Source organism: Erpetoichthys calabaricus, chromosome 5 (assembly GCF_900747795.2).
Source record: "Erpetoichthys calabaricus chromosome 5, fErpCal1.3, whole genome shotgun sequence".
NCBI lineage: Eukaryota > Metazoa > Chordata > Cladistia > Polypteriformes > Polypteridae > Erpetoichthys > Erpetoichthys calabaricus.
In genome coordinates this window covers 243,067,843-243,081,080 of record NC_041398.2, presented here as the reverse complement: position 1 = coordinate 243,081,080, position 13,238 = coordinate 243,067,843, and the positions used below count along the sequence as shown (strand labels likewise).

Here is a 13,238-nt window from a genome sequence, read left to right as displayed (position 1 = left end):
CTCATAAGCTGAAAGGCGACTTCTGGAAAAACACAACTTGAAGTAGTCGAGGAGCTGCTAATCCGTAGTGTCCCCTAGAACGCCCTGTCATTTGATGAAGTCCAGTTGCCAGTTTGCCTCCCAAGGATCTATGTCTGTGTAGTCTTCTCAGGGCGAATTGTTGACGTCAGCTACATGAGTGTGTTAAGCACTACGATTAGCTGGGGACCGATCAGCTGATGCAGGTACCTGACTTTCGTTTTCAATTTCCAAATCACTTGCATCAAAATTGGAGTTTGATAAGTTAGAGTCGGATTCAGCAATAATATGCAAAAATTAAATAAATGTTACGCATGGAGTATTCTGCTTTGCTCATTTGTTTCACTCTCTCACCTGACGTTGATGCCATTCGAGATGTCGTTTACTCTACGCTACTCACGCACACGCAGAGATTCGACATCAAGCCAACGAGTCTCCTAGTAAAAGAGGGTCTACCTATAATGTTAATGGTGAGTTTTGGTGACGTTTACAGCTTATAATGCCCTCTGACCCTGAATGTTGACATTCACCCTCAACCCCTTGAGTCGACAAAATTCAACATCTGCCCTAAAAGAGTTAAGACAAAGCATAGAAAGTTAAATGCAGTATAGTATTTATTACAGGAATAATAATAATACCAGTGGAACAAAGAATAATAGAAAATAGGACTGACAGTAAAGTCTGGATATATATAGTCTTTAGAAAAAGCTTACGAAAAAGTAAAGATGACAAGGATGAATGTCATAGGCAACTTGTGATCGAGCACTCGTCTTCTGACGACCAGATGGAAATGGCCGCATGTTGATGTCGCTATGTCCTCTACTGACATCTTCGTCCCTTCTTGTTACTTACAATATCGCTCCTCAGACGCGGCATAGTTATTCTAAAATTCTACCATGGGGGTTTTGGAAGATATGATTATTCAATATTCTGATTGTCTGGCTGTCCATATGATGAATGGATTAATTCACTGTCCATTTTCCCAAACAATAAAACTTTTTTAATGTTCTCTGAGGTATCGGCAGGTCTTCCTTTCCCAGGCTGTAAAATCATTAGATGTCCATCCTTTCTCAGATTCTAAAGTAATTGATAGCCTGAGCCACCAGCATGTCTTCCTTTCTTTGTTGGAACAGCTGTTTGAAAAGTGAGGTACAACTGGGAAGAAGACATACTTTGATTTGTCCTGAATGTAGTTCATCTGTTGTCTTGTCTTGAACAAAATATCACAGAAACATAAACCAAAATGTACAGCTTTTGTACCCCACAACAGTTCTTTAATGTGCATAATATAAAAATGATTGTCTTGTGGTTTACTCCTCAAATATCCATTCCCATATCTGAGTATACGAGAAAGTCGAGGGGAGACCACTCCTGAATTTTTTATGGTAATATTGTTAATGCACTCACCTGCAAGATGTTTGGAATGAACCAAGCATAATAACTGCATAATTTCAATTTAATTCATTTGCTAAACCTTCCTGAAATCACGTCAAGTCAGTTGACCACTACTTACCCTTGGACTGGGCAGCACAGACTGCATCATAACGTAACATTCATGAGCCCACTTAGGGTTGTAGCAAGCTGGATACCATTATAAACCACCCCATGTCAGTGTTTTACAATCCATTTTCTTTCGCTGTAAAAATATAATTCTTTGTCTTTATTCTCCAGAGACGGGAAGTGGCCAAGACGGTTTTCTGCTTGGTGGTCATCTTTGCATTGTGTTGGTTCCCACTGCACTTCAGCAGAATATTAAAGAAAACCCTCTACAAAAACACGGATTCAGGACGCTGTGAACTGCTGACGTAAGTCCACTTGACGGCATGTGTTTGCTTATTTTACTGACGAGAGCTAAGGGTAAGTCCCCTGCCTTGTGACTGCAATTCCTTCTTAACAAAGGAAACTGTAAATGAGCTGGGTTCAGGTTTATCATATAAATTATAAACTGTAAATGAGCTGGGTTCAGTTTCATCATATAAATTATAAACTGTAAATGAGCCGGGTTCAGTTTTATCATATAAATTATAAACAGTAAATGAGGCGGGTTCAGTTTTATCGTATAAATTATAAACTGTAAATGAGGCGGGTTCAGTTTTATCGTATAAATTATAAACTGTAAATGAGCCAGGTTCAGTTTTATCGTATAAATTATAAACTGTAAATGAGCCGGATTCCGTTTTATCATATAAATTATAAACTGTAAATGAGCCGGGTTCAGTTTTATCATATATATTATAAACTGTAAATGAGGCGGGTTCAGTTTTATCGTATAAATTATAAACTGTAAATGAGCCGGGTTCAGTTTTATCATATCAATTATAAACTGTAAATGAGCCGGGTTCAGGTACACAAACAGCTCTCCTCTTTTCTCTCAGACATCAAACTACTAGACCAGGGGTCTCCAACACGTCGCTCTCAAGTTACCAGTAGCTCGCCACCCCTTTCCAAATAGCTCGACAAAGGGTTAATGACTCCTACATAAATTTGAAAACTTGATTAGTCAAATTAGGGGTGGGTGATCTTTTCCAAAAAATCATATCACGATCCTTTTAACACAAAATCACGATCCACAATCTGAATTTCAGTCTATCTTTTCAATGTGGCATACACTTAAGAGAATATCTGGACTCAAACTCCTCAAGACCTAAGTAACATCCATCCATCTATTATCCAACCCGTTATATCCTAACTAAAGGGGTCTGCTGGAGCCAATCCCAGCCAACACAGGGCGCAAGGCAGGAAACAAACCCTGGGCAGGGTGCCAGCCCACCACAGGGCACACACACACCCACACACCAAGTGCACACTAGGGATCGCCAATGCACCTAACCTGTATGTCTTTGGACTGTGGGGGAAAACTGGAGCACCCAGAGGAAACCCACGCAGACACGGGGAGAACATGCAAACTCCACGCAGGGAGGACCCAGGAAGCGAAGTCTCCTAACTGTGAGGCAGCAGTGCTACCGCTGCACCACTTTATTTTAAATATCAAACAAAGTTGAATTCAATTGTTCTCTCGTTCACTAGCTAAGCGGAGTTAAGGACCACGCCCTGAAGCTGGCGAGTGAATGAGGAAGGCCCCGACCCCCTTGGCCCGCTGCGTGTTTCTCGGATTCACATAAATAAATCGTTACTGCAGGCAAACTCTGATACATAGCGAAATGAGAGAAGTCAAAAAAACAACTGGAATGTTCAAGCAAATTCTAGAAAAAAACCCGATCTAAATCCGTTAAGTAGTTCTCTCATGAAAAGTGGACGGAAATACAGACAGATAGACATTGGATTTTATTTACAGCGATCCACCGCCTATTGTGGAAGTTACGTTCCAGACCCATCAGCGATAGGTGAAAATCTGCGATATAGAAAGACCATATAAATAAACATTTTTTTTATAGTTTAAGCCAGTGGTTCTCAGACTGTGGGGTGGGCCCCCCTAGGGGGGTGCGAAGTAACAAAAAGGGGTTGCGCGAAGATGTGAAAAAAAGAAAACAAGAATCGAAAATATGAAAAATACATCTATTGAAACCAAAACACATTAACTTAAACTACATTCTGATACTAGAAAAATAAATATAGAGTTAGATAAATGTCGATAAAAGTTAAGTAGGTATAATAAAATATGCATCTATGATATATCATTAATTAAAAAAGAACAAAATGGTATTAGTGGGCTCCTTTCAAAAAAACGTTAGGGGGGGGGGCGCAATTAAAACTGTTATGAAAACTCGGGTCGCAAATACTTAAAGGTTGAGAAACGCTGTAAGAAAAAGAAGTCATGACCTGACATTCCCAAAAAGCACTTCCATAAAGAGGGGGAAATCACCATCAGACCCTGGCTAGTAATTGGGGCAAGTGCAGACTTAAAGGTTGAGAAACGCTGGTTTAAGCCTTAAAATACCCCTCCCACATGCTTTAAGCACATGTAAACTTATTAAAACACACTTTGTAAACACATATGATATGTGGATGTTGGGCTAAGGATATGAGTAACATCTCTCTATTATAAAAAAAATTCTTGGCAGGGAGACCAGGGAGACGAGACGTGATCTTCTCGGAAGACAATTGACATCCCGGGAGAGACACTTTAATGTCACGCGAGACAAGGCAGTGAGACAGAAGGACAGCTGCTGTGCAGGCTTTTAGATGACCGACACGCAGCGAGACAAGCAGAACAGGCATCTTGCCAGAAGCAGCACAAAGCCAGTAGCTGATCCATCCGCATCTCCTTAGCGAGCGTTCAGCTCCCCACCTTCACAACGCGAGCAGGAGAGACGCGAAATGGCAGGAGTGTAGTGCGCCTCTGGGGGGCGGGGGGTTGAGTGAAGCGATCAAGACCTGATCATCTCGGAGAGACACTTTGACGACACACATTACAACCTAAGGAAGCAAAACCTGTGAGACGGTGACTTTTGCACGTTACACCCTACTTACAAACGATTTAAAACAAGTTCACGGACATCTAACCTAGCAGTTGTTGGAATGCTTTTAGCTGACACACTTCATGTGCTCCCAGCTCTTTAAACAACGACAAGCAGAACACGCAGCTTGCGAGCAGATGATCCGAGCACTTCTCCTTAGCGTGCGTTTAGCTCCCCCTTTTCACAATACGAGCGGGAGAGACGCGAAGTGGCAAAAGGACAGCTGCTTTTGCAGGATTTTAAGTGACTGACGCAAAGCGCGACAAGCACAACACACAGCTGGCCAGCAGCAGCAGCATGACAACAGCTGAACCGATCGCATCTCTTTAGCGTGTGTTCAGACCCCCCCCCACTTCACAACACGAGCAGCGTTATAAGTCCCACGAGAAAGAGATGTAACCACCCCGGGGCAGGAAATAAAGGACAAATATTGTTTTTACAAAAGTTTTAAAGTAAAAATGAAAATAATACATATGTGACAATTCCCATGAAAATAACAATCTCTTTAAATTGTATATCCGGTAAACCAAACCCAGGGGTGAGCGAGTGAAGCAAGCAGGGGGCAGAGCCCCTTAGTAATAATAATAGTATTAATCTGCGATGTAGTGGGGGCACAATAGCTGAACTGCGATATAGCGGGGGATCACTGTATATATATATATATATATATATATATATATATATATATATATATATATATATATATATATATATATATACGGCAGCACGATGGCTGCCTCGCAGTTATGAGACCTGTGGTTCGCTTCCTGGGTCCTCCATGCGTGGAGTTTGCATGTTCTCCCCGTGTCTGCGCGGGTTTCCTCCCACAGTCCAAAGACATGCAGGTTAGGTGCATTGGCGGTCCTAAATTGTCCCTAGTGTGTGTGCTTGGGGTGTGTGTGTGTGCCCTGCAGTGGGCTGGCGCCCTGCCTGTGGTTTGTTTCCTGCCTTGCACCCTGTGTTGGCTGGGATTGGCTCCAGCAGACCCCTGTGACCCTGTGTTTGGATTCAGCGGGTTGGAAAATGGATGGATGGATGGATATATATATATGTATGTATATATATATATATATATATATATATATGTTGAAATAGTTTACTGTCAAATAAATGCAAAGAGTACGCAACACGTGTTTCACCCTCATTCTGGCGTCCGAGGTTCGATTCCCGAGAGGGAGTGCAGTGGAGTGTGTACGCCTGATGAGCCTTTGGAAAACATTTTGCATCACCCCAGTCCCAAAGGTATCACGTCCTAGTGAGCTGAATGACTTTCGGCCTGTTGCTCTGACATCACATGTGATGAAAACCATGGAGAGGCTGCTGCTTCACCACCTTAGGCCACAGGTTCAACACGCCCTTGACCCTCTGCAGTTTGCATATCAGGAGAAGGTGGGAGCAGAGGATGCCATCATCTATATGCTACACCGATCCCTCTCTCACTTGGACAGAGGCAGTGGTGCTGTAAGAATTATGTTTCTAGACTTCTCTAGCGCCTTCAACACCATCCAACCTTTGCTCCTTAGAGACAAGCTGACAGAGATGGTAGTAGATTCATACCTAGTGGCATGGATCGTGGACTATCTTAAAGACAGACCTCAGTATGTGCGTCTTGGGAACTGCACGTCTGACATTGTGGTCAGCAACACAGGAGCGCCACAGGGGACTGTACTTTCTCCGGTCCTGTTCAGCCTATATACATCGGACTTCCAATACAACTCGGAGTCCTGCCATGTGCAAAAGTTCGCTGATGACACTGCTATCGTGGGCTGCATCAGGAATGGGCTGGAGGAGGAGTATAGGAACCTAATCAATGACTTTGTTAAATGGTCCGACTCAAACCACCTACACCTGAACACCAGCAATACCAAAGAGCTGGTGGTGGATTTTAGGAGGCCCAGACCCCTCATAGACCCAGTGATCATCAAAGGTGACTGTGTGCAGATGGTGCAGACCTATAAATATCTGGGAGTGCAGCTGGATGATAAATTAGACTGGACTGCCAATACTGATGCGCTGTGCAAGAAAGGACAGAGCTGGTTATACTACCTTAGAAGACTGGCGTTCTTCAACATCTGCAATAAGATGCTGCAGATGTTCTATCAGACAGTTGTGGCGAGCGCCCTCTTCTACGCAGTGGTGTGCTGGGGAGGCAGCATTAAGAGGAAAGACGCCTCACACCTGGACAAACTGGTGAGGAAGGCAGGCTCTATTGTTGGCATGGAGCTGGACAGTTTAACATCTGTGGCAGAGCGAAGGGCGCTCAGCAGGCTCCTATCAATTATGGAGAATCCACTCGCGTAAATAAAGGAGTGCTTCAAAAGGGTGACGTCAATTGGGCACAACGAATAAAGGCAAACGCAACAAAATTACAGAAAATTTATTAGATAAAGGCAATGTGAAAGCAAGAATATTAAAACATCCAATTAATTAATGCATGAACTTCTAACGAACTATTTCTAAAGCTCTCTATATTTCCTTGTTTTCAAAATTACAAAAAATTAGATTAAGGCAATGACTGAATGTATAAAAAGGTGAGAAGCAAGTTACACTTGAAGCTATAGATTATGTGCAATGCCACGTAGATATTCGAGATGCGGTCTATTAGCATAATCAAGGACAATTAATTTAATTCGCTCCGAAGGTCATCCTTTTGAAGCGCTCCTTTATTTACGCGCGCCTTTATTCGGTGCTCAATTTAGGTCGCCCATTTGAAGATCGCTTTTATTTATGTTCACTTTTATTCTCCGCGCCCAATTGAGGTCGCCCTTTTGAAGGTCGCCTTTTTGTGCGCGCCCTTATTGAATAGAACCCGTGTATAATTATTAACAGTATTCATTATTTAAACGAAATTATTGATTTATCTGTAAAATGTAATATACATACTTTAATGCATTTCATCATGAAAGTGATATCAAGTATAAATCTAAGAATTCTAAATGTGCAGAGAGTTGGAATATCATACATGTAATGTGCTCAGTGTGGCGATCTATTGCTGGCGATTCACTGCTGTCAGGAGCAGAGGAAGCCCTAGAAAAAAAGATGTCACAGAAGACGGTATGTGAGAATTATAAAACGTATCGTGTCATTACAATCGGGAATATGCGACGCTTGAATATAAAAGCACCGTGAATACATCTGTCTGTCGGCATTTTGATTCACCACATCGAACCCTAGAGCACACCTTGTCTCCACTTAGCTAGCGATACCTCTTTGTTCAACAGACATTATCATCTAGAGATTGTTAAGGAGTAATGCTTGACATTTTTGAGAGAAAGAGAGATCATAGCTATGTGTGTTTTAGAGGGTAGCTGCCGATTGGCAGAGATATCACGGCCACGTGCTCTTCTCCCCACACAGGGGGCGCACTCCAGTCAGGGCTGAACACCATCAGATGCAGTAGCAATGTTTGACAATGGAGCGCAACTACCTTCCGCTTGGCCAGAATCAGAGGCGTGACCATGGGGGGGCTGGGGTGGGCACTGCCCCCCCAGAGACAAGCCGTGCCCACCCTGCGAAATGCTCTGTCTGTCCAGTGAAAACCCTGGAGAAGAATAACATTTGATTTTCAAAACTGAGTTGCTTTCCATTTGAATTTGGCAGCGTATCCGTCAGTGTCTCCTCCACTAGACAGCCACTGTGCTGCTCACTTCGCCACACATTTTGCAGCACGTTTTAAACTTGTTGACCACATTCTTTAATTAAAATAGTGTATACGTTCCATTCTTCTTTTATTTTCTGGTTGGTAACACCAAAGGCTATGCATAGGTGGCTTATTAAAAAGCAGACATCTTCATCCTCTGTCCCTCCACTAGCTGCTGGCTCCATGGTTGAGCCCAGCACCGCTGCTACCAACACGGAGCACATCGCACCCACATCGGGAACTGAAACTCCAAAAGATGTAGATAAGCCTACACAATTCTCCAGCTCTGCGCCCGTGTCGGGTACTCCAAACCTCTGCCTTCAACAAAATATACAGTCCGGTCTGCCTGACTTAAATATGGATAGCCCATCCCAGCCCATTTTAATTAATTATCCCAAGCGCCCATTTGGAAAGACACTCAGATGTTTTAGTGCAATCTGGTATCAGTCTCGACCATGGCTTGAATATTCTGTTGTCCGTGATGGCAGCTTTTGCTTTGCCTGCCACAAATTTAGTGTTTCCAATTCGGACCGCAAGGACATATTTACCAAACACAGCTACACTAATTTGGAAAAAAGCTCTAGAAAAAGATGGTGGTGGCTTCCACAAACATGCATCTAGTATCCCGCACGTCAGAGCCATGTCTGCATCACAGCACTCATCATTGGTGTGTCTTCAGCTGCATGTGAAAGCTCTTTCTCTACTTTGAACCGCATTCTCACTCCACTCCGCCGAACAATGATGCATTCAAGGAAGAGAAATTTAGTCATTCTGGCACATGAGAAAAACATCACAGAAGATCTAGACATGAATGAATTTATTTCAGAATTTGCCAAGAGTAACCGCAGACTGGTCCTGTAGATCAGGGGTCCCCATCCCTGGGTCCGTGGCCCACTACCGGGCCGCAGCTGTCTGACAGCTGGGCCGCGAGAGAACTGCTAGCAATGGAGACTCACTCAGACTTTTCAGAACGCATGGCAGACAGGGCTTTGCTGCGGCGCAGAGAGAGGAGAGAGACCGAGGTGAGAGAGTATTACAATAAAGTATTTTTATGGTCCCGACAGTTTCCCCATATAACACGAGTCAATAGAAATCGTGTTACTATGAAGTACATTCAACAGATGCTTTCATTACAACGAAGTGACCTTGAAATGCTTGAACGAATCATCCACAGAGCAGTTAGATCTGTGGTCACAGCTCAGTTGTGCACATTTGCACAACGATCCCCAAACAGAAACATTGTAAAAAAAAATCTCTTTCTTCGAATTTTCCTTGTACTGTTTTTTTTTGTCGTTGTTTTTGTTTTCGGTGGTTTTCAGTGATACCTTTTGCTTATTGCTTGTCAACATTTGAAAAACATCCATTGGAATATAACTCATTGTCACCCTCCTATAGAAACGGCAGACATGAAAAAAGATAGCAGTGTGGTTCTATTCAATAAGGGCGCACACAAAAAGGCGAGCTTCAAAAGGGCGACCTCAATTGGGCGCAGCGAATAAAGGCAAATGCAACAAAATTATTACAGAAAATTTATTAGTGTAGCCCAGATAGAAATGTGTTTAAATCTGTAATTAATGTAAAAATGTAAATGTTGTGTTGTAAACTGTTAATTTTAGTGTAATAGTTTGTTTACGTAGTTATGATGACTTTTATTTTGATAACCGGAAGTGGCAGTAAAAACGGAAGGGCTGAAGGAAGAAAAAAAAAAAGAAAGAGAGAACGTGACGCCAAGGTGGTGTAGCAGAAAGTTTGAGAGATAATTTACCGGGATGCGAACTGCTGAGGTAGATGATGAAGTTCGATTAGATATTCGCAGGGTCTATCTGGTGAGGAACGACTTGTTAATTCAACGAGGGGAGTAACGGAGCGAACTACCAGAGGCAGGAGTTAATTCAGCTCTACAAGTTAATGGTGGACGTTTGCTTATTTGGAGGACGGAGACATTTTTGGATTTACTAAACAGCGGCTACCTGCGCATGGTCAGAGGGATTTGTTGGACTGATAACATTGCCAAGTAAGGTACCTTTTTCATTTTATTCTGTTGCTCCTGTTGGAGTGAAAGGACCGATAAGTTTTTGGTCGCAACGCTCTCAAGCCACGAATCAGGCCTGCAACGTTTTGTTTCAAATAGAGTGACAAGACTGAATCTGTTTTATTTTAGTATTAATAGTGTAATATAGTTCCTGATTATTTTCAGTTTATTAATTGTGTTGGTTGACTTATAATTAAATGGGGAATTCATTATTGTTTTATAACCCAGTTTCCTGGTGTTTATTATAAGTTGATGTAAAATAAACTATTGGGTTAGGAACGAATGTTAACAGGTAATTTCTTTTACCATTATTTATTATTATCTAACCAGTGTATTGCTAGAATTATTTGATAATGTTTTATTCATAGTGACCCGAGACTCAAAATATTAAAGTAATTAGAATCGTAATAAATTAGGCATTGGAGTAAAGAACTCAGGGCCCCTTTCTACACACAGTTAGAGTAGACGGGCTACATTAGATAAAGGCAATGATTGAACGTATAAAAAGGTGAAAGCAAGAATATTAAAACAGTCGCCCAATTGAGGTCGCCCTTTTGTGCGTGCCCTTATTGAAGGATACCAGCAGTGTTAATGTTTGTGATGTGCAATCTGTAGGAATGGCAAATGCAAAGCATACTGTAGGTCTATGTCTTTGTTATATGCAAAAAAAGAAGAAAAATCATGGGTTGAAAATGTATGCGAACTGCTTAATAATAATAGAAATGTTATGTAAATTGTGTATATGCCCCCCCCCCCACAATCGGTCCGTGGAAAAATTTGCATCTAATAAAGTGGTCCTTGCTGTCAAAAAGGTTGGGGACCACTGCTGTAGATAACATCCAGGTTAAACACTGGAAACTGATGTCCAATAGCCTCCCATGACTACAATGAGCCACGTTTCTGTTCTTGCTCTCATACGTTGTATACATTTGACTTTATTGATATTTACCTTGTAGATGTAGTTCTATATTTGTTCACAAAAAATAATACAAGTTCCATTGCCTCTGTTAATTTTATTGAACAATAGGTTATGATTTATGCCACAATTTTTGCTTTTATATGTTATATAAAACTATGTTGTTGTTATTATTTGACCCCCCTACAAAAATGGGGATGGATGGATTTTTTGCCAAACCCAGACAAGCCAAATGCCCACCCACACATGATGTTCTGGTCACACCTCTGGTCAGAATTACAATTAAAATTTTTTTTTTTATGATTTTGACCGTTTGTCCTGTTTCACAGTGGCGTAGCTCGAGTTCGTGCAGCTCGGGGCGGGGCGGGGCTTCAATTTGCTGACATCCAACATATCTAAATATGTTAACCTATTTAAATAGAAAATTAAAATGACGTATAGAGAAAAATTAAGATACATTTTGCATAGATTTATTCATATATAGAGAAACAGCAATAAGTTTTCACATAATTATTTATAAGCATCAACTATATCAAGCATATAGTATAGACGCACTGATGTAGTATAGCCGTGTTCTAATTATTAGTTTACCATAATTATGCTGCGAAAACCAGAACCACTGCGGTGGGTTGGCACCCTGCCTTGTGCCCTGTGTTGGCCGGGATTGGCTCCAGCAGACCCCCGTGACCCTGTGTTCGGATTCAACGGGTTGGAAAATGGATGGATGGAAACCAGAACCAGTGAAGTGTACAAGTGACAGGTGGGGATGTTTTCTGCGCAGAGCAAGAACGCATTGGGATTGATAACGAAACAAAATTATAAATTGTAAATTAGTTGTTTATCTTCCTAGAAATTATTATCGGTGTAATGTTCATGTTTATTTGTGTTATTGCCTCATAATTTTCAACTGCTGTGCCTGATGCCGTCACAGAAGGACAGTCTGAAAATTATTTTTGAAGCATTTGTAGATAAAAATCAGATTTTTACTTTTTTTCATTCATGAGTGATATTTTTCCGAACCCTGCTGCTTACACGCAGAATGCACGGAGCCTTTTGCCCAATAATGCCGCCCCCCAAAAATGTGCAGACCGCCCCCTCCTAGCTACGCCACTGCTGGTGGAGCCGCGTGGTACAGCTGGTCTATTATGAAATTGGTGCCGGGTGTTCGCTTTGTCCACACTCACCTCTAGCAACTGTACCCTGGATTGCTTCCATCCGTTCCAAACACCCTTTATGTTATTCTGAGTATGTTTTCTATTTTTGCATGTTAGTGAAGGTACGAATAAAATAAAGTAGACAGTGGTTTGGACAAAAAATAAAAATGGAGCCACAGAAGGGCTCCCAGGAGCAGGGGGGTTTGGTTACTGGTGGGTCAGTGTAAGAAGTACCTACTGTGGGGAACAGCCCGGACACAGACAGGTAGACATGTTGGTTTCACTACACACACGTTTATACATAATATTTACAGTTCGTGAGCACAAACCCAGTGCCGCAGCACCAATCACCCCTTGAGTCCTTGGCCACAACACAATGCCTCGTACTGTCTCTGGTCCGCCTCCACTCCTCTCCTCTTAGCTCCGTCTTTCTCCTTCCGACTCTTGCCCCTGACTGGAGGGAGGCGGCCCCTCTTAAACGTCCCGGATGGACTCCAGGTGCATCCTGAGGAGCTTCTGTAGCCACACCCCTGTGTGGCGGAAGCTCTGGCGGTGCATCCGGAAGTCTTCCGGGTGTGGCGGAAGTCCTGAGGTCCAGGGCTCCCAAGGCATCGGGGCGCCCCCTGGCGGTGACCACAGGCCCCTACAGGGTTGAGCTTCCAAGCTCTGTACCCGTGGCCCCCACAGCAACCAGGGAGGACGCCCCCTCGTGTTCTGGAGGAGGCACAAGCCCTCCTCCGGTCCTCCTGGGCATCCCGGCTGGGCATGAACCCCACTACCCAAAAGGCTTGTCTACTCGGCATGATCTGATTTGTGTGCCTTGCACTCACTGGCAAAAGATGCCTGAAAATTAACCAAACTTCTTTTATAAATATTTGTTCTTTGTTTTTCAGAGAAGTATTCCTGCTAGCAGACTGTCTGATTGCGTCGTCTTTAACCGCTTTACCGTTGCCCTTGAGATAACTCGCCTGCTGATAGTCGCGCACACATACACACACCATCATCATCATCATCATCTCCCAGGTTACTCATCTCCTTATCAGCCATTACCAATGACGTT

At 42.7% G+C, this 13,238-nt stretch overlaps 1 protein-coding gene across 1 annotated transcript in view; it reads left to right on the top strand.

Annotated features, from left to right (window-relative positions):
* The window catches only part of ednraa (endothelin receptor type Aa), an 86,563-nt gene that overhangs the window by 61,665 nt on the left and 11,660 nt on the right, over positions 1–13,238 (top strand). The window contains exon 6 of the mRNA XM_028802716.2: positions 1,690–1,823. Coding sequence (XP_028658549.2) covers positions 1,690–1,823 — 134 coding nt within the window. The remainder of the gene's footprint in view (positions 1–1,689; positions 1,824–13,238) is intronic.